Source organism: Laccaria bicolor, genomic scaffold (assembly GCF_000143565.1).
Source record: "Laccaria bicolor S238N-H82 LACBIscaffold_1 genomic scaffold, whole genome shotgun sequence".
Classification (NCBI taxonomy): Eukaryota; Fungi; Basidiomycota; class Agaricomycetes; order Agaricales; family Hydnangiaceae; genus Laccaria; species Laccaria bicolor.
This window is the reverse complement of record NW_001889872.1, coordinates 2,952,865-2,978,962: the sequence shown is the minus strand read 5'-3', so window position 1 is coordinate 2,978,962 and position 26,098 is coordinate 2,952,865. Positions and strand designations below refer to the sequence as shown.

The following is a 26,098-nucleotide window of genomic DNA, read 5'->3' as shown; positions in this document are numbered from 1 at the left end:
CTGCCCTCTCTGAAGAGGAGGGCGTCCACTTCCACACGCGATATGTTCCCAGCAAAGAAAATCCAGCGGACGGCCCCTCCAGAGGAGAGCACTATCAAAGTTCTCTCCTCCTCCCTGCAATCGTCATACCCTCTACGATCAGACAATATGTCTGTGACTTCGACGCGCCTTGCACACCAGCTGAGTCGCACCTTATACGACAGGGCAAGGCCCCAACACCCCTCCCAAGAGTCGACCGCGCGTATCTCCAGCAAGGGCGGGCAGAGATCAACCACACTTTCGAGCAGCATGCCAAAGCCACATTCGCCCACACGCAAGGGTGGTTCGATGTTTAAGCGCTTCCCTCGAGCTCTTCAGCACACGCCCAGCACTGCAAAACCAGCACGCTATGCAAAAGATTTATGCCCTCTCCCATCCCCACGCCGCCCACATGTGCTCGCCAGCGAGCGCCTGCAATCCTGGATCCCCCTCAACGGGCGAGAGTCTGCTGAGGTCCCCCCGTCGAACCTGGGGCCTGAGGACATCCGCCAAATAGCCATCGTGATGGGGAAGTCCTGGGAGGAGTCGACTCTGGCCACTTATGGCTCAGGTCTTTTAAATTTCCATGTCTACTGTGATCAGAAGGAGGTACCAGAGGACCAGCGAGCGCCGGCCAGCCCCTTGCTCATCAGTGCCTTTGTCTCCTCGTTGGCGGGGGCTTACTCAGGAAGCACCATCGACAATTATGTCTGCGGCATCCGGGCATGGCACATTCTTCATGGTGTCAAGTGGCAAATGGATACCGCAGAGTTGGAGACACTGCTCAGGGCAGCTGCCAAGACCACCCCTTCGTCCTCCAAGAGGAAGAAGAGGGTGCCCTACACACCGAACTTCATTCTTGCAATACGGAGCCAGCTTAAGCTGGACCAGCCACGGGACGCCGCCGTTTACAGCTGCCTCACCACCACTTTCTACTCGGCTGGGCGCTTGGGGGAATTCACAGTCCCCAACCTTTCCGCTTTCAACAGAGAGGCCCATGTCAAGCCATCCGATGTCAGAGTCGAGTTTGACCGGAATGGCCTCAAATCGACTGTCTTCCGCATCCCCAGAACAAAGTCCTCCCCACAGGGCGAGGATGTATCATGGTCCAGACAAACAGGAGATACCGACCCCGAGGCAGCCCTCACCCACCACATGGCAGTGAACAAGCCCCCTGCTGATGGGCATCTTTTCTCTTATCTCAAGGACAGCCGTTTTCGACCCTTGACGAAGACAGAATTTCTACGGACAGTAGCTGCTGCTGCAAGGAGTGCAGGTTTGGACCCGCGTCAGGGGCACGGCATCCGCATTGGCTCGACCTTAGAGTACCTGCTCAGGGGAACCCCTTTCGAGGTCATGAAGGTGAAAGGCCGGTGGGCTAGCGACGCGTTCCTTGTCTACTTAACGAAGCACGCCCAGATCCTCGCGCCCTACATGCAGGCAGTTCCAGAAGTGCATGAGAATTTTGTCAGGATCACCATGCCGCAAATCCGGAGGTAGCACTCTGGGGTCTTCATCACTTGGTGAGTTTTCCCCTGCTCCTACTATGGTGGTTTCCGAGACTCGCTCGACGCGTCGCAGGGCTCCTAGTTTTGTGGGAATCGCAGCTCATCTCGTTTAGCCCTTAGATTGGACCTCCCTGCCGGGACGGAAAGCCCCTGGCTTTCGCCCATCATTGCGCTTCGCGCACTGGCCTTTCTCTCTCTGATAGGACATTACGTGCTTCCTTTACATCTGGACTACACAGTACTCTATGCATCCCGTAATGTTCGCTATCTACCTACCCTAGACGTCCTCAGCCCATAATACAAAGATCTTGCCCTAGCATGTAGCGAGGCACGAGTGGAATGTTAGGGTGCTGTCTTTGTACAGGGCATGTGATAGTCTATGTAAGCAATCTCTCTCTCTTCCTTACCGTCACTATTACAGCCCCTCTGAGGACTGGGCTTGCCTTTCGTTTTTCCCCACCCTCCGCTCCCTTTATACTGTCTCCGCAGCCTGCGCAGCGGCACCCGCAAGCTTTCCCGTGCAGTGAGTCCCTCCACTCTCGAGGCAGAGCCTCAAGCGATACAGGTGTGGTTCTTCCCACCCACCCATCGCAGCTCATCTCGTTTAGCCCTTAGATTGGACCTCCCTGCCGGGACGGAAAGCCCCTGGCTTTCGCCCATCATTGCGCTTCGCGCACTGGCCTTTCTCTCTCTGATAGGACATTACGTGCTTCCTTTACATCTGGACTACACAGTACTCTATGCATCCCGTAATGTTCGCTATCTACCTACCCTAGACGTCCTCAGCCCATAATACAAAGACGATATTATGCTCTGTTCCGAAGTGGGAGAATGTAGGCAACAATGGATATGTGGCCCGAGAGGACGTTAGATTGGACAGGTGCTGACGTTGCTTGCAATATATGTATGATTGAATGAATGGTTCGTGAACAAATCAAAAAAAAAGTCGTCAATTGGTTCAGACGAAGAATTGGGTGCTAAAGCGAATGTCAATTGGAAGAACGAGAGGTACGTCAATAACGTACTGAATCCGACTAGCAGCATGCACTTCCATCTCCTCCATTTTGTAGGAATTAAGTTCCTCTTTTATCCTTTGGGCCAAGGCAGGCGTAAGTCGGCTCCATGTCGCTGGTTCGCTCCTACGGTCATATACAGATGCGGCGAAAGTGTCGTAAACAGAAAGGTTGCTCGCAAATGCTAGCCGTTTACTCGGAGCCGTTGCCGATCGGTGCGAAAGCGTAGGCGGAAAGGAGGTGAACGTGGATAAAGCAGGTGCCGATGAGTTGAAGTTGGGATGCTGGAAAATGGCGGAGCTCCTATCCTGAGGGTGGGATGGGTGTGGTGTTTCAGGTAGTTCCTTGGATTTACCAGATGAAGCTTCAAGCGGGGATGGGGATTCAAAGGATAGAGGTGGGATGGAAGGGGCCTGCGTTTCTACTGCAGAGGAAGTATGACCATGGCGTTGTAGCCCATCGATATGATCCGGGTCTGGCGAAGGCATGCGTGCCAGTGGGCCCAACTCCGACTGACCGCCTGGCGAATTGTACGAATTTGAACGCGCACGATTCGAACTGGACACCTCTGCTAGGTATGCTTGTTGGTTATAGGTTCCGGCATCTGAAAACAAGACGATTAGAGAGAAAGCAGATGCAGAGCCAAGGTAATTACATTTTAGAATTCCCTTCGTCGGTGTTCGAGTTCGTTCAACGCTCCTTCTAACATCCAATGCCCAAGGTTCCGGCTCTTCTTGATAGGCGCCGTAACCATAACCTTCATCGTCCAAGCTTGTCCTTTCGAGTCCGACCCTGATCGTCACATCTTCATCTTGTTCATGCCCGCCCTCAACATCCCAATCCTCATCATCGTCCCAGCCATCGGCGTGGAAACTTTGGGAAGGTTGCGGAGGTCCATAGTGTCCCTCGTCACTCTCATCATCGTCCTCCACCAAGACCCGCGTCCCGTCTTCGTTGACTCGAATCCCAGGCCGTAGTTTGATGGGGGACGCTGATCCTTGACCTGTTGCTGTATTCTTGTCCCACGTAGGTACGCCGGCCCCGTTTATCATGTCAGCCCCATTCGGCTTCGCACTAGCAGCTATCGCAGCCGCTGAGGCTTCTTGTTGCGCTTTTGCTTTTGCAGCAGCCTCGGCGTTACTCTTGAGAGTGTGCTGTCTCGCAAGTTTGGCCGCAGGACTCAAACCGTTCATATCTGCTCCAACGGTCCAATCGCCGCTACTCGTCCTATCCAATTCCGCAGTGACATGCGAGACGCTGGCCACGCTGGCCTCTCCTTTAGCTCCAGCAGAACTTTTTTTGTCTTTATCCTTCTTCTTGCCTTTCTTGTCCTTTCCTTCCCCATCCTTGTCCTTGTCCTTGTCCTTGAACAGAGAGGTTATCCCAGCCAACGAGTTTCTCCTCGCTAGCTTACCCATAGATCCAAGTTTTCGTATCATGACGCTCGCGCTGCTGACAGTGGACGAGAGTGAGATATTATCAGTGCTAGCATTGAAGCGAGAATTAAACAGAGAAGCTGCTCGGCCTTTCTTTTTTGTTTGCACCGTAGCTGCTGAAGCCCCATCATCTACGCCGTCATTCTCCGACCCAATGATCGCTTGAGTGGTAGCAGACGTCTTCGATTTGGATTTGCTAGAACTTGCCCCACCATTAATCGCTGATGCTTTGATCGATTCATCGTCATCCTCTACTTCCTCCTCCTTGAGAGCTTGAGCAGCGTTGAACGATAAGGCACGTCGCAACCTTGATTTCAGGCCGCCACTGCGTGACACGATAGCGCTAGGCGTGGGATCAAGCATAGCTGCCAAATCACTGTCATCCCGGGACATTCGTTTCTCCGCTGCTGTGAAATTTCCCTGTGATAGCGGTGATGGACGCATTGTCCGTGGGTTTGACGCTGCCGCTGCAGTCGCCGTCGTTGACGCTGCCGAAGTGGCCGTTGTAGGTAAAGCCGGAGTGATAGCGGAAGGACGCGTCGAAGGAGCCGTAGACGTAGAGGAGGAGGACGAGGAGTTTCGGTGGTGCGTGGTCCGTAGAGGACTCGGAGCTGGAGTTGCCGATGTTGACGCGGTTGAGGAAGAACTTCTGGCAGGGCTCGGTGCTGAGGTTCCTGATGGAGTATTGCTTCGGCCGCGGGAACTGGAGGTCGGTGATGGCGCGTTATGGCTACTGTGAGCGCTTTGGTTGCTATTGGTCCTCTGGCGCTGACCATTTGACGAATTTACGGACGAGGTCGAGCCCGATGCATCTGGACGTCCGTATGGCGGTTGAGGAGTCTGACCAATGGCAGTACGCCGCTCATTGCCCTCGGAAGGGTGTTGAGCTTGGCGGTTAGGACGTCTATAAGGATGAAATCCCGGATATTGTACATTTTGTTGCCCCGGATGTTGATGGTCGCCTGCGCCACCTCTATGGCTATGCGGGGGTGGTGTGCCGCTTGGAAAGGGATTGAAAGGAGAAGGTGTTTGATTTTGGGTAAAATAATCATGTGGTCCTGACGTGGTCGCGCCGGTTCTTTGAGCGGGAGAATGATGTGAAGTCATTGGCTGAAACCCATGTTGAGCATTGAACATCATCTGTTGATAGGCCCACTGTGCTAGCTGAGCATTTGCGGGATCAAAATAAGGCGGTTGCTGTGGAATTTGAGCCGAGTACGATTGCGGCGATTGTTGTTGGTGAGGTTGATAAAAAGAAGGATAGAAAGGCGCTGCGGCAATGGAGGGAGTCCAACTGCCCTGTGGTTGTTGCTGGACCGGGTATGTATAGGCAGGTTGGGGGTGTGGTTGCTGCTGTTGTGACAGATGTAGCTGCTGTTGGAGATTCTGTTGTATTTGAGCGGTTGGTGCCGAGGAGGGCGAATGATCATTCGCTGGCGAAGAACGCTGCTGGCGTGAGTTGGCGGGGACATCCATTGTGGAATCTCGAGGGGAATATTGCCAGTCCGGAGGAGCAAGAACAGCCATGGACTTGTTGACCAGCCGTGCAATCCTTCGTGCGCTGCTCGGTGAGTGTGTCAATACTCAGGGCTGCCTTTCAAGGCAAGTGCACACTCACAGCCGTGGCAACAAACACGAAGAATTATGGGAAGGACACGGCTTTGGTCGCTGTCAAGCGTCGAGGGGACGGAGATATTGGAGGAAGAGAAGGAATGAGAACAAGGCTGGTGGACGCTGGCAACAGCGACGAAAGCAAAATCTGTTGCAATCAAGAAAGCCACAATCAAAATATATTCAAAGCACTCCCACGTGAACACCGCAGTAATAAATGAGCTGTAATAAAAATAAAACGACTACAAGTTCAGAAACGAGGCAATCAAGTCCTCGATCTCTACTTCTTTCCATCTCTCTTCAGATATCCTAAACACTTCGGGGAGCCAGTCCAAGATGCCCCCTTCGTCAATCCCAAGGACCATGTAAGCCAAGGCCTTGCCACTCTGCCAAGCGTGGACCATGCCTTCTCCTGTATACCCTGCTGCCATCCATTCTCCGGGAGCTGCCAGGTTAGTAGCCGTCGGTGCGCCCCCAAAAACGGATCCTCGACTGGTAATCGTCGCAGGAATTCGGCCAACCCACGGCTGTTGATCCACTGAGATACCCAAAATTCCACCCCATGTGGCTTTCACCTCTTCCTTTGAGTCGTTATCGTCGACCTTGAAATAATCGGAAAGGGCTCCTTGTAGGTAACTCGCGGTCCTACTGTTCCATCCCCGATCGTCTACATTCCCAACCTCCGTTAGAAACCCATTATCTCTGCCAAAACCCCCACCAAACATTAGTTCACCGGCCGATTTAGGATAAATAGAAACTGCAGAATCAGCAGCCGGTTGCTGCGTCAGATAGTCGTAGACATCGAAGGAATTACTTGGGTAAAAGACAAATGAACGCTGCCCAGTCCATGCTGTCGGCCGCTTCTTCTTTGATCCCTCTCCCAAGCCAGGTCGGGGTCCTTGGGCTGTCATGACGCCCCTGGCTGGAATAATTTTTTCTCGCATCCCGGGAATGAGATGTGAGGCCCAAGCATTTGTTGCATGGACGACATGAGGTGTTTGAATGGTTCCTTTGGGAGTTTCCAATGAGTATAGTCCTTCGGCCGACTCTGGACCAGATATAGAGGTGCAGGGTGTGTGCGAAAACAGATAAAAGCTGTGAAGCTGTCAGTATTAAAAAAGCCCGACGACCGCGTCACGACTACCTACTTTGAAGGGTAAACACGAAGCAGACGAGCCAAGATACCTGTCACGAGGTGGTATGGATGCACAGCACCTCCCCGGGTAGACATACAACCCACAGTCAACCGTGAAAGTTGCAAATTCTGTATAGATAAACAACTGATCAACGTCGTCGATTTGAAAAGTGGAAACAGTGAGAAAGACCTTGATCTCGTCGGATCCTTCGTATATCTGATATCGTGAACTTTCCTCTGGTAAATCCTTTTTGTATGTTTCTAGTTTTCCTTTGGCTTCGTTATATAAACTTGGTTCGTAGAAGGCATCCAATGCCTCGACTTCCCGACATTGTGATTCCTCGAGCAGATTCTCTTCAGTAGCGACAGAGAGCAACTCTTGAAAGTGAGATAGACGAAAACGAATAATTTTTCTGGCCATGTCTATGCCATGCACTGCCTTTAACTCGGTATAGTCGCGATAAAGCATTGGCGTAATATGACCGCCATTTCTAGAAAAGAGAGACTCAATTTATAACTCATATGATTCAGAAGTGAGTCAGAAACCTTCCAGTTGCTCCCGAGCAAACGTCTCTTGCTTCAAGCATGAGAACACAAAGGGGTTTCCCGGTTACGCCGTGTAGGGCATCGTAATCCAATATTGCCCTTGCAAAGGAGGTGCCAGTGATCCCACTACCAATAACGACAATATCCGCGTACTTTGGCAAGTCACCGTCGGCGCCGTGTCTTGATATGGGTGACGGGCACAAAGTCCAATAGGAAGTACTTGGGTCTTTAATGGGGACGCCCGGGGAGCTGCGAATGCGGGAGAAGAGGGTATGGACGGGTGGACAGAGTAGAGAGATAGCGCGAATAAGGGCTCTGATGATGATATTCCGCAGGCGACGAGGCCATGGGATCATCTGAGGACAATTAGATTGAGAGTAAGTAAGGTAGAGAGAAAGAGATTGTGCACAGCCACCTAAAATTGGTTGTTGTAATGATACCTTCACCAACGCGGCGACCATCGTCTACGGACCTTTCTTTTTTTTCTGCTTCAAAAGTATCGAAACCTGTTGCGTCAAATGTTGTTGTAACTACGCGAATTACTCGTCGACCACTTCCTCAACGCAACTTGAGTGCCACCACTGCCGCCACCCGACACTCTTCATCTTCCCCTTCTCCAATCACGTCTTCTCCACTCTCAAGTCCTCCCGCTTCTTCAAGAAAGCGAAAGTCCCTTTCTTCCGCTCTACCACAAGGTCCTTCTGATCTTCCTCGCGAGGTCAAACGACTACGCACCTCCTCCGCCAAAGAGCGCCCTGGGAAACGGAAGCCTGCTCACGCCTCCAACTCTTCTTCGCGATCTGCGAGTAGGAACGCCTCATTGGCTCCCCCGTCTCCACAACCTATTTACCGTACCAGCCGCTCACGGTCCACCTCCCTCTTTCCGGGACTGGACTCCGACTCTCCCACCGCACCACGTCGATGGCGTACAGACGAGGATGGGGCCCCAGGTGAACATTACCTGAGCTCCGAGGTCGTAGTGAAGCGCCTTATGAAGTCGTACAAAGCATGTAAGCTCTCCGTGCCCCCCCCCTCGCCTCCATCAAACATTCATCCCCGCCCAGACTTCAAGAATCCCAACGACCCAAATGACACGTCGTTCAATCCACATTTGACAGACTATCCTGTCGTTGAGCTTGAATACCCAAACACGCGCGCAATCGAAAGGTGAGTCGGCGACTCGTTCAGCAGGACCGGCAGGCTTGGCGAATCAATCCTGGACAGCGCACTTTATGTGATAAGCGTTTTTGGGACACGGAAGATACGTTAACCCACGTGCTTTCTAATTGTTCCATGAACAGTCCTTCGCGTTATTTGTCTCCAGGAGGTTCCCATGCCACTGTCTTGGCGCCTCTATTTCCCAAATTGACTCTTTGATAGGTTTGTTCTGCTGGCACCGAAAGATAAAGATCATTATAATCCAATCATGGACCTAGAAAAGTCATTGTACACAATTGTGGACTGTTCGTATACACCCTTTTGTTCCAACGTCCGTCTAATCAAGAAGTTTAGGTTATCTTACACCAGACCAGCAAAGTCTTTTCGGTCCTATACCCAATGAAACACTCTCTGAAGCAATATCACCACCCGCTTCACCCTCACCCTCACCCCCTCACTCGCCATTCAGCCCTGCGTCAACTTCTAGTCTCAGCTCCTGCTCATCTGATTCATCATTATTAACATCTCTCTCGTCACATTCCTCCTCTTCCCAGCCAAAACGAATTCCACTCTTACGTGCCGTTCAACGTGCCATTCACATGCAAGATGGGCCACTTTTCCTTCGTGCTATGAAGGAAATAAACAGTATCTTGCATTCCATTAAATACCCCCAGGTCCCAAACGACACGCTTTGCGCGGGACCTAAGAACCCCATGATGACAGTTGTTGAGTCATGGACCAAGACTGGGATGCCAAAGAAGGTCCTCATGCGCATAATCGAGGAAAACTACCAGCGCACAGTCGGGCCTAACGTCCCAAAACTAAAACAATACGAGGCTTTCTCCAGCACCGTGTACGGGGAATTAATGCCTAATCTCTCATCCGAAATGATAGAAATCACTCAGCTGAAAGAGGATTCTTTATTCCTCGATCTGGGGAGTGGAGTTGGGAATGTGGTCGTGCAAGCCAGTCTGCAAACAGGATGCACGAGTTATGGAATAGAGTTGATGCCAGCCCCAGCCAGGGTAGCGGAAGATATGGTGGAGCAAATAAAGGTCCGCTGTCGTATGTGGGGGGTCAAGGTCGGCGAGATGGAGTTGGAGAAAGGAAATATGTTGACAAGTAAACGGGTGGACGAGCTCATCGCCAAAGCTGACGTTGTCTTGGTGGATAACAAGGTGTTCGAGGAGAGCCGTAGGTCCCAGCCATGTGCTTTCAAATTTGAAAATGGCTCATGGATTATATTTTCAGTGAATGAGGCATTGAGACCCAAGTTTTTGGATCTAAAGGAGGGTGCGATTGTAATATCATTGGCGCCTTTTGTAAGCTCCTTAAATGCCCGAGTGACGGAACGTAACGTGAGCAAGCCTTCCTAGTTTCCAAATCTTGGTCTAACATGTGTCCCCCTTAGGTCGACGATATCAGTACAATTTTTGAGGTCACTGAACGTCATTATCACTCTGGAAGCGTTTCCTGGGGCAACAGTGGAGGTACATACTACCTCCATCGCGTGGATCGTGAAGGATACGCGAAAATTAGGGAGCGATTTGAAAGCGCTCGGGCAAGCTCGGGACGAAGCACGAGGAAGAAACCAGCACATCCCAAAGACTGTGACGCCGATAATGAACTCCAGGACAACTCGCGCTTTCGGACTTATCGGGTCCTAGGGTGATTTTTGGATATTTATTTGATTCCAACATTACTAAATACATATATCCCCCGTTTCTTTTGCACATACCTTTTTTTTAATTCCTGCTTTTACAATTTCATGGCGTGGTGAGGTGCATCCGCCCATTTGTTCGGCCAGACAACGCGTAGTCCCCAACCAATTGAAGTGCATGATCAGTTTTTGACTAAGTAGGCTTAAGTACGTCAGAATCTGAACTTGCTGCAGAAAGAGCGCCATTTAGAGACACATAAGGATCCAGTCGTCCAGATCAACAGCGCTCAGCATCTTATTATTTGAATGAAGCCACTAACCAACTTAGAGTTAACAATGTGCTTGCACTCTGCCACCCATAAATCCAATGCACGCATTGCAAGACATGCATATGGAGGTTACGATATCTGCGTTCGCCGGTTTTTCTCAAGCTGGTAAATATCATCTTACTACTCAGGAGCCGCCGACGGTTGCTTGTTGGCCGCGCAGCGCCCGCTACAGTGTCAAAACACATACGCACCACACTCAGCTCCCGAATCTTGTTTGTAGGTACACATTTTCGCAAAAATAGTGAATGGAGGAAGGACATTCGTAGCATTCGTAGATCAAGCATGCTCGACTGGATCTCGATCGTTCAAAGGTCGTGCGTGAAATATGCGTTTTCCTTTGCCATTAGCCGATGTGCAGTTGAAAACAGGGGATACAGTGATAATTACTAGCAACTTCTAGTAAATGTCACCGTCAAACAAGTTCATACTGATCCATTTCAGAGTTTGGCGTGTTGTAAAACATATGGAGAAGAACGCTTCGACTTGACCTTGTTGACATCATCCATAGTGATAGGCTGGCATTCATGGGCATGATTGTAGCCGAGCCTGCGAATCGTTAGTTACACACAAGAGTATTTCCTGATGCTTACCTTGTCCTTCCGTCAGGTCCGCCAGGCTTGTAAAATTCAGGTCTACGGAGCAGTGAAACAACCACAGCCCCACCCAAGCCAATATTATGCACCAAACCATATTTGCCTCGTTTATCCGAGATATCGAAGAGTCCTGGTGCTTGCATTGGGCCGGCCCCTACAAGCTTGTTTATGATAATGAACAAAACTCTTTCTACGAGAAACCTTACAATCCCGCAATTGCACTAGAAGGATTATCTTGTCAAATAAAACACACTCGGCGTTGTCGTAAACTCACTCATGATGTAGAAGTGCATTCCAAGACCAGATGCTCCCAAGGGGTGTCCTTTGGCCTCTAAGCCCCCGCTTGGGTTTATCACGTACTTGCCACCGTACTTAGAAAGACAGTTGAGCTGCGGGAAGGCCAAACAAGATAACGAAAGGCGGCGTACTGTGTTGTCTCCGCGCTCCACAAGTTTATGTGCATCATTCAGATCACACAAACCCAAAGCGGGGTAGGTGATGAGCTAAAATTCACTTAGAACCAACGATACAAATGATAAATGCTGAAGATATGCTCCCTACCTCATTAGCGGCGAAACAATCGTGAAGCTCAATGACGCCAACTTGGTCCCTGCCTTGTCCTTCCGCGAAACCAGCTTCTTTGAAAACTTTATCGGCACATACTTTTGACATTTCGTATCCAACAACATTCATAGCACTGGTTTCGAATGTAGTGGGTCCATCGGTGGTTAAAGCAGTGGCAACGATCTCGATGGCTTGATTTTCAAGGCCATGGGCGTGAACGAATTCCTCCGATGCGACAATGCAGCATGCGGCTCCATCCTTGAACATGTGAAGAAGATAGAGGGCGATATTGGCAAGTACTTACAGACGTGGGACTACACATGAGCTTTGTCAGGTTGTTGGTGATCTTGGGTGCCGCCAACACTTGTTCGACGCTCCAACCATCTCTAAACTGAGAATAAGGATTTTTCACCGAATGTTGATGATTCTTGGATGCTACAAGTACATGATGAGGTCGGTGCTCCAAGGGAGAAACCTCGAATTTACCAATCATGGCCAGATGCGCCTGTGTGCCGCCATACTTGATAAAATACTCTTGAGCACCATTATCAAACATACGAGGTGCGCCAGGGCCATGATTTTCACCGAGAACTTCTTTCTCAAGCTCCTGCGACCGTTGGTTGATGAGTAATGTAGGTGGTGCGCGATCTGGAAAGTTGGTGCCAAGACTACCAGGCTTCATGCGCTCGAAGCCGAGGGCCAACGCGCATTCAAATTGTCCGTACTTGACAGTCATATTGGCCTGGTATAATGCTGAAGATCCAGTCGAGCAGTTGTTATTGACATTGACAATTGGGATGTTTGTAAGACCAAGGTTATAAAGAGAGCGCTGACGGAGAGTAAGCAGCCTTCGACACGTTGAGATCCTTCTGAAGACACACCTGCCCGCTAGTAGAGTCGCCATAACAGTAACCTACGTAGGCGGCCTCAACGGCGTCGTAGGTTATGCCTGGAAGGTCTGCACTTAGGACTTCCTTTTGTTCGAATTCCTTGGGGACGCACCGGCATCAAGTAAAGCCTTCGTTGCGGCTTCAAGTCCCATCTAGGTGTTATTTCAACTGAGCGCTGCGTAGGATAACTCGGGGTAGAAACGTACGTCTTCGGTGGTCCTATTTCCCCTTGGCTTCCAAGCAATCAGGGTGACCTTCACCAGACATGGAATTGGCCCACCTTGATAAACGCAGTGCATCCCCCTCCAACAAGAAAAGTCCTGCGGCCGGTCATGGTATGGGGCAATGCGGGGTGGTATCGTTGTGGTGTTGTTCCAAACTTGATCTAACCACCGGGTCGGCATTCAAGAAGGCCGGCGTCATCAAATACATCACAACGTGGAGTGGTTATAAGGAGCAAACAACGCCCATATCTGAGTGCCCGACTACAAGTGTTTTCGTATGGCAAGTGCTAATCCTCAAAGAGATAATCAATCAATTCTTGAATTACCCGAATGTTTACACTGTTCCCAATCAACCTGTATTTTGTTTTGGTCGAGATATCGTCTGGCCAGTGGAAGGCGGGCTCTAGATCTGCCCGAGGATCGCAGGAATTGAAGTCAAAAATACGAAGAAGTTCTTCTGGCGAAAAATACCGTAGACCGAGAGGGTGTAATATTTTCACCGCTTCAGGTTCTTCTCGTTCCTGGGCTTGGAGGAAGGTATCGAAAGTAAGTTTCGTCTATGAGACACAGAAACGTCAGTAGGTAGCAAGAAAAAAAAAGGTAATTAAGTAACGCACATCCAGGATCTCGTTATTTTGCAAGACGGAGCCGCTACGTTCGACAAGTTGAGTGTACCCCCGAGTAAAACAACAGGTTCGTCGTGAGGAAGGCAGGACGATGTCAAAAAGCCTCCCCCACTTCTTTAATATTTTGTCTGGAACTAGGAACTCCTGTGGATCATACCCTCGGTCAAGATATCGACGGAGGTCGTGTACGACGCTATTCGTGGGAGATCCGTGGTCAATTGCATCAGGATCAAGTCTTAGATCAAGCCATTCAACCCCTCGGCCGGGAATACATCGTCCCAACTTATCTGAATTGCGAGGATCGACGTGAGGGAAAGACAACGGTGCCTTCTTAGCTAGTAGATAGTACCGTAGGCGTGAGTTTGGGATGCCAAACTGCAATGGTGTCAAGAGAAGCTCCAGAGTAGAGTAGCCGAGAGAATGGAGAATTGATACAAGAATTTGACGAGTGGTTGAAGTCTTTTTCAGTGCAGAAACATTGCGTAAGTAAAGCACTCAGGGTAGATTGAGCAAATGAACGCAAGCACCTCGAAGCCCGCAACATTTTCAACAAGAAGGCGCTGCGGATGTTGATTCGTAGATCCTAATTCTGGAAGAACATTTTGGATGAGATGGAGAAATGATTGTGCTCGTGGATCAGAAGCATCTTTGGCTTTGGGGTTCAAGATGGTATAAGGCTGGCACGCTGGTGAGAGTAGCCAGAGATCGGCTTTGAGAGCTGCCAAATCGGCTGCAACTAGCGTTGAGATATCCACCTACGCTCAATGCGAATCAAAATTTTGTTTTCATAAATAGCGAAGAAAAGAAGGCCAACATTAGTAACGATGTTTGAGTGATTCGCTTTGTAGACACGACAAGCACACTGATCCCAGTCGAATGCGCGGACGACGGTCCCACCCAGACTGCTCCTGGAGAGGGCAAAATGTAAACCACCTTCAAATTGTTAGATCATCAACTCGAGAAGAGTCTCGGTAGCAAATTACTTACTTACCGATTCCACAGTAAAACTCAAGAGCTCGGACAGTCATGAATAAATGAGAGCTTATGTAATCAGTAATATGAACATTGGTTGTCGTTTCATTTCCGTCTTTCACTTCCTCTTTCACTCGCATTCTCCATCTTGTTGCAGCTTGTCCTGTTTGCATACAAGACTGCCGTGAAGAGAATTCCCCTTTTTTTGTGCGATATCTTCCTCTTCATCTCGTTTCACTTGTTTCCTCTCCGTGTTGCCTAAAGCGACATGGCTGCACAGAGCCAACCTAAGGAGCAGGACACCAATATATCCATGAACCATAATAATATATCTCTGTCTACTCAGGACCCGATTTTTGATTCTACTTCTCCTGAAAAGGCCCTGGACGAGAGGGGTATCAAGGTTGCATACGGAGAGACAGCGCTAAGCTCAAGGTGAGTAAATTTGCGCACAACCGAGTTCCTAGGATCTAAGAGATCTTGCAGGTCAGATGCAATTCAAGGAAACCTCTTACCTGCCTTCTCGTCGAGCCATTATAGTCATCTCCCGACTCCCCAAAGGTATGAGTGGCCAATGGTCCTCGAGTTTCCTTGGCTGTTTCTTTGTGGTCTTGATAGCTAACATCTCATCAACGCAGCCCCATCGATTTTGCAAAATATATCCCTGACCTTCCGTGCTCACCGCAGTCTCCCGTCTCGCTGGGGTGAGTAGGAACACTACTCCGTTGGTCTGCAACTCAACTTTCAAGCAGATCGCAGTCTTATCCTTCTTTAGCTCCTGTTTCTCGAGGACAGCGTCTCTTGACATCCAAACAGTAAGAATGATCCATTGTTACCTAGTGTTACAGTTGAACCCTAGTTTTTGTGTCAGCTTCGCTGAAGGGGAGCATGTTCATCCTCATTCAACCTTTCAGCAATGCATGACGCCCGATTCAAGGTCATTTTCTTTATAAAACCTTAGAGATTCCCTCATTTATTGGTTTGTGCAGTCCGTTTGTTTCTCGAACTACAGCACCACGCTTTAGTAATACGGCAACACCTCAATATCAGTAAGTCCCAATATAATCTCATCCAACGAGGTCGCTCAAGCTACTCCAGTCCATCCCTTTCTAACGATTTTGGGACACCGACAGCATCCTCGTCCATGTTCGTCCTCTTCTCGTCATTACGTATCTTTTTGCTTATAACTTCACGTCAGGTTAACGCTTGAGTCCCCCATCGCTGCCCTTACTTCTTCCCATGGTCCCCCTAAACGAATTTCTCCTCCTATGAGCTCCCCTTTAGTGCCAGATCGACATGTCACATCTACCCTCTCGTCACCTTTCGTAGCAAAGGCGACGATTAGCGAACGCAACCCAGAAAACTTAACATCTGATATTTCCAGACCGCATTCTTCTTCCCCTAGTCACGGACCCGTGCTCATCGAGGACGCCTTTACTTCCCTACTTACGAGCAGTGTTCCTTGTCTGAACATCTCTGGAATTCCATCCATCTCCACGCCACCTGTATCTCCTCTTGGGCCTCCGTCGTCGTCAGACCTTTCAACGGTCGCAGGTGGAGAGATGGAACGCATACGTCAGGCAATGATGGAAGAGCGGCTGGCTCAAGTGCGGGAAGCTGAAAGTCGTCGTCCTGATTACTTCAAACGTGCAAAGCGAGCGCTCTCCGAGGTTGATTCAAATGCCGTTGAAGACGAAGAGGGCGATCGACGGGGGGATAAGGGTCTTGCTGTTGGAATTATGGAAAGTCCCAATAAAGGCAGGAGGTTGAAGCTGTTCCAGGAGACCTCTGAGGAAAGCTTTGAGGAGAGCTTAATGGCTGGTGGTTACGGTCGATACGTGCGTAACATTCAAGGTTAGTATTTGCACCATTGACGGTCGTGTTCAGAGGACAGCCGATTGGGTTCGTCAGCCTCAGCCTGTTGCCCTCCCTGCAGGAGGCTTTTCCGGATCATCCAATATAGTGCAACAATTGGAAAGAGTTCAGGAAGCTCCGCCCACCGAGAAAGAGCTGAAGAAGCGGAAGAGACTTGCAGCCTTCCGTTCTGGAATTCAAGAGAGCGGTGTGAGGACACGGCTTGTTCCTGTACAGTTAGAAGGAAAAGGGCGGGTATTGCTCGACATGCCCAGTGACGAGCATCGCGATCCGGGGAGCCCAGAGCCATCGCCCAGCAAGAAACGCGGTGCTAATCGACGCAAGAAGAAGGGCGCGCAACCTACTACTAGAGAGAAAAAGGCGTTGGCCTCCGCGACTGCTACTCTCGAGGAAGTCAATGAAAAACCGAATTGGCCTGACACCGAGTTTCCATGGCGTCTCCGCACAGAGGAACGCGCTGAAATTGCCAAAGCTGAAGAAGAAGAGAGATTGCGATGGATTGAAAGGTTTCTGGATCGAGACTCTGACGACGAAGATGATGGCGACAGTCATTTGGGAAACGCTCAGAAAGAGGATGAGGAGGTGCTCCCACCCTCAAAATGGGGTATGGTTTATGAGAACGACACCGACAGACCATCACCTGTGAGAATTGGTAGAGGGAAGATGGTACCTTTACTGGCGTACCCAGAAGACACAAGGAAGGCTCAGTCAAAGAAAAGAAGTCTTTTTCCCAGTGATCCTGGTGATGCACGGGCAGCATTGCTCTCCAAGAAGAGTGTGCGGGCCCTCTCTTACCGCCAGCAACGGCGACAACGCGAGTTGGACGACGAACATGAAGATGGTGACGAAGTACTTTGCATTTGTAATGGGACGGATGATGGACGTGAACTCGTGCAATGTGATGGCTGCCAGACGTGGTATCACCTCCAATGCATCGGCATCCGAAATATCGCTGAGCTTGGGAAGGAGGAAGATCCTTGGTTTTGTCGGACATGCTTGACAAGAAGCCATTCGCCCTCTTCTGACTCAGAAGATTTTGACTCTGTCATGGCCAGCGAGCCAATTTTTGTGCCAACTGACGAGTCTCCCCACATTCCTCGATCTTCGGACACGCCATTTTTCCAACCCTCAATCCAAGACTCTCCGAACTGGCATCCATCAAGGATACCCGAGACACCTACGCGATCTCGTTCTGACCATCCCGATGGGAATTCTTGGGTCGGTTCTTCAAGCCATGGTCCAACGACACCTCAACGTCATCCGCATGGTGTAAGGATTTATACCACCAGTACTCCTGGTCCTTTTGACATTGTTACTCAGACTTACGACGCATTTGATCCCACCTCGACGCCATCACGGGGGATACGGTTTGGACCATCATTTACCACACCAAAGAATCTTTGGTCTACTCGCGTAAATGGCTTGTTCCAGACGCCATCGCGACCAACGGTCCGAGGATCCCCAAGCAAGACCTTTGGTGGCTCAGGGTCTCTTTCTGCCGCGTTGGACGACGATGGAGCAGTGGGAAGTGGGGGTAGTCTGGGTTACGAAGCACCGAACAGGTTGGCTGCATTTGATGATTCTCCTGTTAGACGGAACAAGTTGAACGACGGATCCATGGCTCGACAGGTGTTGAGGTCGCCAACGGCTTCCCGTTCATTACTGCCTCATCTTGAGGAATCCCCTGTGATGCGATCCAAGGAGAAGGAGAGGCACCAAATTGACATGTATGTACGAATGTGACGATCACGTGATCGTGACAGACGTGTTTAGAAAATGTTTTATAAAAAGATTACACCCTTTCTCTACGTCAACATGCTAACAGAAGTGGACCACATGCGTATTGCAGTTGTCCGTTAATACCAAACCTCCCTGCACTTTCCATGCTTACGCTTTCATTTTTAGGCATTGATTGCCTTGAAATTTAAACCATCCGATCAGTCGATCGCTTGTAAGTCGTGTGCACAAATCCTTCCGATTTGTCGGCGTTTGCATCTTGGTTCTAGCGTATGTTATCGATCTACGTGCAAGATTTCCGGCTTCCGTACACTCGGCAATGACACCCGACGGCTTGTGGCGAACACATGCTTTGCGGCTCGAGAACGAATACGCCTCTTTGAAGGCAAAGTATGAAGTGGAAAAGATGAGTGCGTTTGCAGTGAACTAGTGGCCTCTGCTTTGATTCAAAAGTTACTGTGCATGGCAGAGACTCTCGCGCTCTCAGCAACTACGCGAACGTCATGTGTCCCGGAGAGTTCAGCTCAGTCAGTAACTGAAATGGCTAAAAGGAAGTCGAGAAAGAAAAATGCTCCGACAATTCCAACAATGCCTCCGCGTTTAGATTTGAGATCTGTTCTGGAGGAACTGAATCCTCGTACGCTGAATAACGTGAAATATAATCGCAAACTAATTGTAAAACGATTTTTTAGGAAGTGGCATTCCAATCCTGATGGGTCTCTGGCCAGGAATTCTTATCACTGCACTGGATTCGTTTTTCCGGCTGGCTTCTAGTCAGGAAGAGTCTCGGGTGCCGCCAGAAACTCTCCTTCCATCTGGCCAGTGTGCCCTCGATGCTATCCGTGCATCACTGAAGAGTATCATCGAATGTGACGATATCTCTAAACCTCAATTAGATATTCTCAAGGTGCTTGACATTCTCACTCAAGACGTCATCGTCACTGCTCTTCCTACCATCGCATCCCTTCTTCCAGCCAACGGCCTACTGGATTCCTTCATATCAACAACACGGGAACTACTACTTCTACTCATTCATTCATTCCTTCCTCTTTCCGTAACGTATCTCCAACGTTCTCTTTTGGCTGGCTCCAAATCCTCAAATACACACTGTTCTGACGATGGGGACCGGAGCATCGTCGTCGACGTGAGGGCTGACATACTGGTCCTGTTTCGGAATGTTTTATGCAATCTTTTTGGCTCATCCTCGCGGTCAAGAGACACAGTATCGTCGGTCCTCTCACGGCTCCATGGCGTTCTGCGGCTCGACCTTGACAATTTGAGACTGTCGCTAGCACTGGAGGCAATTCGGGAACTTGACTGTGTGCTTTTCAGCAGCGGCATGAAGATCAACGGGAACAGCTCTAACGGAAGCTATCGAGAAAGTGACGGTTTTTCTCTCTGTGTTCCCACAGACACAATACCTCTGCTTGCAGAAGGAGAGGATCAAGTTGAAAGGACTGCACATAACGACGACGACTTTCTGTCTGTGAAGAAGCTTGCGGTCAAAGATACTCTGTGGTACCTATGCACTTTGCTCCACGTTCTCTCAGGCGACAATGTTCCGCCCGATTCTGAAGCGAATCATGCTGTCGACAATGACAGAGTGTTGGAAAGGTCGGCCAACGCACAGCCATCGCATCTAGCGCCAAGTCTAGCTGAAGACACGAGGATCGCACATGAAGAAATTACGAAATCGTTTCGCAAGGCCGTAGAAACTGCTTTATTTGAACTGGTTATCAAATGCCAAAAGAGCATGAAGGCCACCCTGGTTAGGCGCTGTCGGGAAGTCGGACAGGAGGCCGTTATCCTCACAGAAAGAAACAATTCATCCCCTGCACCTAACATAGCGGGATCGCCGACACAAGGCAAAGATGTCAATGGTGACGAACCCAAGGTTTTACTCGGTGATCATTTTCAAAGACGTTCCTCCTCCCTAAGAAGTGGAAGCCGAGCGGGGGATTTGCTCTCCGGAGAAGAGCTTAAGAAAGGGTTTCGCAATTTGGATCGCTGGCCTCAGGTGATGACAAGCGAGGGGCAAAACAGGGCGGATCTACCAATAATGGAGCATTCTAAAAAACCAGTTCTATGCCCTGTTGATGAAATGGGGTACGGGATGATCTTGGGGGTGGTCGAGCGGTATCTGATGGGTCGGGTGCTTTGAATGAAGCTGATAGCTCTCTCTACTGTACTTATGAAGAAAGTCAGATCAATCAAACATTCGAGGGTTTGAAATTTTGAAAGTTGAACGTCGGACTTGAACTAAACATGGCACTTTGTATTGCAATTGCACACATGGGGTATAGCGTACGAACTGAGCTAGGGGATCCTGACACACAACCGACATTTTGCCTACATAGTGTGCGCTTGGCATGAAGGGGCGATTTGCTTTTATGGAGAAGCGAAGCATTAGATCCTGAAATACTTCAATGGTGAAGTCTTCAACCTAACAGCCAGATGGAGAAATTCAACGGCTTTCGAGGTTGTTCGTATGATGTTTTTGGGCGATCGAAGGTGAACGGAGGCTGTATTAAATAATTTTGTAGCTCAAAGAGTAAGTAATGAAATTCGGAAACTCGAACCCCTTAAAGTATTGGAAATTTTTCTTACAAGTGCGAGCCAATAATGTCAAAGCTTCCGTTGGCGTTCGTTATCGATATCGATGCGCGACTTGTAAAGCTTTGACAGGTATTTGAGCACGCGACCACACAACTTTCTGGAAAGCTGCCTAGGACGTCCAATATCAACCAGATATCAACAGGGCCTTCTGGTAGCTTCTGAAGGGCAAGTCGGACCAGAGTCGGAGACAAAATTGACTGTTCGGCTCTCGCGTGACCACTCCCTCATCTCTGGCTAGTTTACAGATATTAGTTGCTCAAGCTCAAAGCGTCACGCCTCCAATAATCTTGTAGATGAAGTACGCCTAAACCTTTCAGAATTAGTATCATTACCCCACAGTTGCTGACGGTGCAACAATTCAACCTGCACTCAACTGCCGAAGTTCGCCTGTTGCTCAGGGCTATATGGCCACCTCAGGCACGAAATAGCGGGGATGCTGGACAGGAACTAAGTACATCCATGAGCAGTTATGCCAGGTTATGCCGCAGGTACGTGATGGGTAAGGCACTGACGACGGCCGTCCTTGTATACGTTTCGAGTACGAGCTCCTCAGACCTTGCGGTAAGAAAAGCGAGAGTTCCATGCCGTACGCGAGTTGGCTTTCACGTTGCGATAGCAGGGCCCACATAATAATTGCATATGTTGAGGTAAAAGGTACAACTCTAAAGAAGGATTTGCGATTTCAACGGTACCAAAAGTGTCTTTTTCCCACGTGACATACCTATGGAGGTAAAGATTTTGAATATCGAAATATTGACAATCATGATGACCCTGTTGCCGTTGCTCTGCTACGGTCGGACATTTGGGAAATGTCAAGGAGTGTTTCCTTTGAATGATAGACCCTAATGGAGAGGATGGCTGTTCATGGTGGAAGAAGCCAAATGAGAGTTGCATAAGATGATGAAGGGGAGGATCATTCTTGGTGGGATATTATGTAGCATCATTATTCATATGTATACGTACTTTTGAACAAAATGATTTGCGATAGAAAGTGAATGTTCTCGATTTGGGGAAAAGCAAGACCCCACAAGAGATTAATCGGTCAAGGTGAAGGACCTATACGACATCTGTCAGATAGAGGAAAGAGATGCCGGTAAGGCATGTGGCTGCATGTGGATGGGTGACTGAAGAGCATATATTATAAGCGTGGATGAGGGTTGAGGAAGTCGGAAGAAAAAAAGCACGTGTAAATAAAAGCGGGCGACGGATCGATATCTGAATGCTGACCATTTCGTGGTTGACAAGGAAGGGTGAGGGATTAAACGGAATGTCAAAGGAGAGGACCTCCGTGGCCAAGGCAGAGGCTGGCAGAGGTCGTAAAAGGATGGCTGTGGGCCAGGGAAGGTTAAAACGAAAGAGGTAAGAAGGATCCGCGGAGATGGTCGAGGAAAAAAAAAAAGTAAGGGATCTGTAGTTGACATGTGTTTGGATTTGTTGAATGTGGTGCGGGCCGACGGGGATGAGCAGACGAGGACCTGGGATTGGGGCCGCGCGTGTGATTTTTAGTTGATTGTCACAGACGTCACAGATCTAACGATGAGATTGATCCTGTTGGTCAATTAGTGGCATGGTGGATATAACTTGCTGTAACCTGGATGGCCTATAATTCTTTCACCCGCTCTCACCGTTCTCCGTATCCCGCCCATCTCCCATGTCTGCCCTCTCCGTCGCCCTTGCTGCCTTTGCCAACATCCACAACGATAACGAGCTCGTCGTGGAACCTCTTCAAGTTCCTCTCCTACCGTCGTCCCCTTTGACCTCCCGTTCTTGTACGTCTCTGCTCCCATACCACTCTAAATCCGTCGCTGACTGACCCCCCATCTCTTTAGCCTCGCCGCTGTCTGTCCCATCTCTCACCCACAGTTCCCCGTCTTCCACCTCTTCCAGTCTTCTCGATGTATCCGCTCCCGTCCACCGCCCAAACGAACATCTTGCCGTTTTACTTCCAAAGTCTCTTTGGAAGGTATGTCACCCTTCTCCCAACCTCACTCCACTATACTTACCATGTTCCTTTCTCTAGCCGGATTCATTAGCCTCCACCTGCGACAACTTCTTTTGTCGCCTGCCTTTCTCTCTCTTTGAGCGCAGACATGTAAGCACATACTTTCTATATACCGCGGACCTCGAACCTAACTGTAGCTTATTAGCACTGCCGCAAATGCGGAGGTGTATTTTGTGCTCAGTGTACGTCACGCACCACACCCCTCCTTGACACCTCCAACCTTGCCTTTCTCCATCCTCCACGTAATATGCCACTGTCTGCCTTTGAATCTCCCACCGCCCCTGTCCTTCCCTCCCGTGTTTGTGATGATTGCTGGGATCAAATCCATGGCTGCCCAACCTCCCCACACACACCAGAAACAACTCGTCCTTTTCTACGACGCGCCCTTTCACATCCCGTATCCGTATTCAGGGCGCCCCTCTTCCACTCATCCTCCTCCCACACCACTGACGACAGCTCACTACAAAGTAGTGTCATTGTAACTCCCCCCCACCATTCCAAGCTTGTTCCCCCTTCCTTGTCGCGCAGGTCTCAATCTCTTCGCACAATCTCGAGTGTGTCTAGTCTGAACACCACCGACTCATCCCACAGCACTCCTGGAGACCTTCCTCGGCGAAAACCCTTGCGCGCCTCCCATATGCCCCTTCCCCTTGATCTCGAACGCTCGTATGGTGAACTAGACGCATACCCTCTTCGCCGTTCCAGCATCCTCTGCAAAGCCACAGGTGGCGGGCGTTGGGAACCTAAACCATGCCCCGTTCTCGACGGATACCGTCCACCTGTGCCGGGTGGTAAAGCACCTTTCGAGATTGAGATGGAGCGCGAGGAGCAAGAAGCCCGTAAACTCCGGGAAAATCCCATCGTTAAAGATGGTGACTTCCAATACCGCTTCACGCGGCCCCAACAAGAACAGATGATCATTGCGCGCAGTCCTTTTGTACTGTCGACCTTCTGAAACGTCCTCTCTTGCCTAATCTTGAAAAGTACCTCTCACTGGCTTATCTTTCCGTCTCTTCCCCTCGATGTCTTGCCACTAAACAACTCTCTGCTTCCCTGACTGCTGCTATCACTGCCATATATTCTTATTATTGTATATTGCTTGTTGCCTTTGACTTGTGCTCATTGTACCCATATCCGTCATGCATCATCTCCATGTCTCTTGGCCGGTGGTCTTTGCCATTACCACCCTCTCCTGTGTCTTGGTTCATACCAGCGTCTTTCCCAATGCGTTACCCCTTTCCTCCTGGCTGTCGATTCAGCCGTGCACCATTATCGTTATATCTATCCATCACAGCTCGCAATCAATTGGTTTGCGGGCTGCTGCTACTCTTATTGTGTTTTTATCTCTTATCTGCTACATACCTACACATCTACCATATTACGTCGAGACTTATTATTGCGCAGAGTTACATCCTGTACTAGATGTGCTGTTACATAGATGAAATCATGCTTTCCAGAACTGGGCAAGTGCACATGTACTTGGCGTAGAATTTTACAGCTGCTGTTGTTGAAATAACATATGTGACTTTTACTATCCGGGCCCCGTCATGCCCTGCAGGCTGACTCTCAGGCTTTACACACAGCATTTGGATTTGAAACGCGCATGCGTGTGTTATCTTGGGGCTTGTCGTCTGCGGAAAGGCGTCGGAATAGGCTAGGTAGATCTGGTTTACCATAGGAAATCAATGGAGTCGGAAGCACGAGGAGATGTAGACGGAATAACCAAGGAGATTGTTTATACCGAGTAAACGGATTTATGGCGCTTGTTGCCATCGTCGCCTGATTTCAAAGTTACAGTTCAGATTGCGGGTTTAGAGATCTTGATGTTCGCTAACACAGGCAGAAGCCATAAATCTCGACGGAATGGCACAGGCATACGGATACGATGAAAGGTCGAAGCCCACTGCTCTTGTTGCACTGGAATGTCTGAGAGGCAAAAGGGGGACTCGTAATGTCGCCTGGATTATGTAGACTAGAATTCAATGTGCCGCCTGTGGCAAGCCTTGGTAGAAGCCGGTGTCGGGATAGTATAGCATTTCGACGGAAAAATTGGACATTTCGAATGCGTAGTATATGTATCACTTGTGTATCATTCAAGTCAGTGGCGAGAGCAAGTCACGGTTGGGCCGGGTTGTGTAATCTTTGATGGCAAGTTGTTCCAACTTGGTTCCAACCTTGACTCCAGATCAGCATGGCCTCTCCTCTACAAGGTCACGACGAATTCATTCACCAGATTGCCATAAAACTATCGCGCGCCATAAATACTGTAAATCCAAATGACCTTCTGGCGAGAAACGTCGTCGAAATCGCGAAAACCCAGTCAATGGATGGGTTTATGTCAGGTGTGCAAAAACCTCGTCATCACAGGATTTTCATCTCAATGTCAACGTACAGCGGCCAAGGCTTTTGGCAAGTTCAAGGATTCCTTTCTAGCCGAATTATATACCGAAATCTTGTCGCGTGTCAAGGAGGAAACGACAGGTGTCTCGTCGCAACCGATACCAGGGATCACGGTTCATGATAGCGATGTTCTTCAACCCGAACCAATTCGCCCGGGAGGACTTCAACGCCAAGATACGGTTCGTAAACTCTCTCGTCTGCAGATTCAGACGTCATAACCCTTCCTTAGCATCACACTTTCCGACAACCGGCAAAACCAATAGAGCCTCTCACTCCAAGAAACTCGCTGCTTGGTCTCGATCGACTAGCCATCGAGAAAAGAGCAGCTACTTTCAACGGAGAGGCCAGTAGAAAGAAACCTCGCCTTGATGATGGCGATGAACCTTTCTTCAAAGGTGCGCTGTTCATCGACCTGTCGTTTTCTCGCTAAATTTCGGCATTAGTGCCAAACCTCCCTGCCTCAAGAGTCGCCAATGCCAGGCAACGGGGCGAAGAAACTCCTTCACACCCAGGGGGACTCTCTGAGAAAGGTCGGGAGCGGCTCGAAGAGCATCGTCGAAATAGGGAGAAACAAAGGGGTCAGTTCGATTCCTCAGCCAAAGATTTCGTGCTTATTGTATACAGAGGGCATTACTGCCATAAACGAGTCTCGCCGTGATGGACCAAAAGGCCTAGGTGACTTTCAACGGCGATCCAACCGCGATAGAGACCGCGGCTGGAGAGGAAAACGGGATTATGATAAAAATAGAGGCTATGACCAAGGACAACAAGGCTGGGACTCTACCCCGAAGTCTACTCATTCCAGTATTTCTCATGATGCGCCAAGTGTGCGGGTTCCTAACGTTCCTTGGGATTCTACACCACGGAGTTCGCGAGAGGAGGAAGGGTCTGGGTGGGGAGCGGCGAGGAATCGTAAATGGGATGCACCTACTCCTAGGGTTGCGAGAGGAGGAAGTCCAAATGGCGAGGATGGAGCAATCGGATTAGACGTCAGAGAGTGGGAAGAGGAACAAGTTAGATTGGAACGTGATTGGTACACCGGACCGGAGGATGGTGGTGTTGCAGGAGATGAAGAAAACAACCCTCTTGCACAATATGAGGATCTCAGTGCCTTGAAACAAGTAGAGATCGCAACGAAACAGGTGGTCAGTCGACGTATCTGTGATCATGTACCTTTAACACTGA

General features: G+C 49.6%; 9 protein-coding genes across 9 annotated transcripts in view; 4 read left to right on the top strand and 5 right to left on the bottom strand.

Moving 5' to 3' along the window:
* Nucleotides 1-290, bottom strand: part of LACBIDRAFT_301861 (uncharacterized protein) — a gene marked incomplete at its 5' end in the record, with an annotated part of 897 nt that extends 607 nt beyond the window's left edge. Inside the window, one exon of the mRNA XM_001873645.1 lies at nucleotides 192-290. Coding sequence (XP_001873680.1) covers nucleotides 192-290 — 99 coding nt within the window. The remainder of the gene's footprint in view (nucleotides 1-191) is intronic.
* Nucleotides 291-2,484: 2,194 nt separating this feature from the next.
* Nucleotides 2,485-5,502, bottom strand: LACBIDRAFT_301859 (uncharacterized protein; the record flags this gene model as incomplete). The annotated part of the gene is made up of 3 exons (XM_001873644.1): nucleotides 2,485-2,503; nucleotides 2,552-3,143; nucleotides 3,195-5,502. 3 exons carry the CDS (start codon nucleotides 5,500-5,502, stop codon nucleotides 2,485-2,487), a joined length of 2,919 nt encoding a protein of 972 aa, XP_001873679.1.
* Nucleotides 5,503-5,747: 245 nt separating this feature from the next.
* On the bottom strand, nucleotides 5,748-7,623 carry LACBIDRAFT_187175 (uncharacterized protein; the record flags this gene model as incomplete). Its single annotated transcript, XM_001873643.1, has 4 exons — nucleotides 5,748-6,681; nucleotides 6,735-6,850; nucleotides 6,912-7,212; nucleotides 7,268-7,623. 4 exons carry the CDS (start codon nucleotides 7,621-7,623, stop codon nucleotides 5,829-5,831), a joined length of 1,626 nt encoding a protein of 541 aa, XP_001873678.1. The 3' UTR covers nucleotides 5,748-5,828.
* A 1,518-nt stretch (nucleotides 7,624-9,141) lies between these two features.
* LACBIDRAFT_321307 (uncharacterized protein) lies at nucleotides 9,142-10,097 on the top strand (the record flags this gene model as incomplete). The annotated part of the gene is made up of 3 exons (XM_001874279.1): nucleotides 9,142-9,619; nucleotides 9,677-9,783; nucleotides 9,837-10,097. 3 exons carry the CDS (start codon nucleotides 9,142-9,144, stop codon nucleotides 10,095-10,097), a joined length of 846 nt encoding a protein of 281 aa, XP_001874314.1.
* Nucleotides 10,098-10,851: 754 nt separating this feature from the next.
* LACBIDRAFT_243443 (uncharacterized protein) lies at nucleotides 10,852-12,795 on the bottom strand (the record flags this gene model as incomplete). Its single annotated transcript, XM_001873642.1, has 12 exons — nucleotides 10,852-10,960; nucleotides 11,005-11,143; nucleotides 11,214-11,228; nucleotides 11,282-11,378; nucleotides 11,436-11,510; nucleotides 11,569-11,829; nucleotides 11,876-12,006; nucleotides 12,058-12,400; nucleotides 12,453-12,520; nucleotides 12,574-12,613; nucleotides 12,668-12,694; nucleotides 12,742-12,795. The coding sequence occupies 12 exons, from the start codon at nucleotides 12,793-12,795 to the stop codon at nucleotides 10,852-10,854; spliced, it is 1,359 nt and encodes a 452-aa protein (XP_001873677.1).
* Nucleotides 12,796-12,972: 177 nt separating this feature from the next.
* On the bottom strand, nucleotides 12,973-14,339 carry LACBIDRAFT_243521 (uncharacterized protein; the record flags this gene model as incomplete). The annotated part of the gene is made up of 6 exons (XM_001873641.1): nucleotides 12,973-13,196; nucleotides 13,299-13,546; nucleotides 13,634-13,770; nucleotides 13,839-14,066; nucleotides 14,126-14,244; nucleotides 14,303-14,339. 6 exons carry the CDS (start codon nucleotides 14,337-14,339, stop codon nucleotides 12,973-12,975), a joined length of 993 nt encoding a protein of 330 aa, XP_001873676.1.
* Nucleotides 14,340-14,551: 212 nt separating this feature from the next.
* On the top strand, nucleotides 14,552-17,901 carry LACBIDRAFT_301854 (uncharacterized protein; the record flags this gene model as incomplete). Its single annotated transcript, XM_001874278.1, has 10 exons — nucleotides 14,552-14,718; nucleotides 14,770-14,844; nucleotides 14,922-14,987; nucleotides 15,036-15,098; nucleotides 15,155-15,220; nucleotides 15,273-15,332; nucleotides 15,382-15,429; nucleotides 15,482-16,121; nucleotides 16,171-17,427; nucleotides 17,479-17,901. 10 exons carry the CDS (start codon nucleotides 14,552-14,554, stop codon nucleotides 17,899-17,901), a joined length of 2,865 nt encoding a protein of 954 aa, XP_001874313.1.
* Nucleotides 17,902-18,214: 313 nt separating this feature from the next.
* On the top strand, nucleotides 18,215-20,056 carry LACBIDRAFT_301853 (uncharacterized protein; the record flags this gene model as incomplete). The annotated part of the gene is made up of 3 exons (XM_001874277.1): nucleotides 18,215-18,305; nucleotides 18,365-18,532; nucleotides 18,588-20,056. The coding sequence occupies 3 exons, from the start codon at nucleotides 18,215-18,217 to the stop codon at nucleotides 20,054-20,056; spliced, it is 1,728 nt and encodes a 575-aa protein (XP_001874312.1).
* A 2,106-nt stretch (nucleotides 20,057-22,162) lies between these two features.
* Nucleotides 22,163-23,970, top strand: LACBIDRAFT_291912 (uncharacterized protein; the record flags this gene model as incomplete). The annotated part of the gene is made up of 6 exons (XM_001874276.1): nucleotides 22,163-22,280; nucleotides 22,341-22,474; nucleotides 22,532-22,603; nucleotides 22,651-22,695; nucleotides 22,985-23,067; nucleotides 23,105-23,970. 6 exons carry the CDS (start codon nucleotides 22,163-22,165, stop codon nucleotides 23,466-23,468), a joined length of 816 nt encoding a protein of 271 aa, XP_001874311.1. The 3' UTR covers nucleotides 23,469-23,970.
* Nucleotides 23,971-26,098: the final 2,128 nt, after the last annotated feature.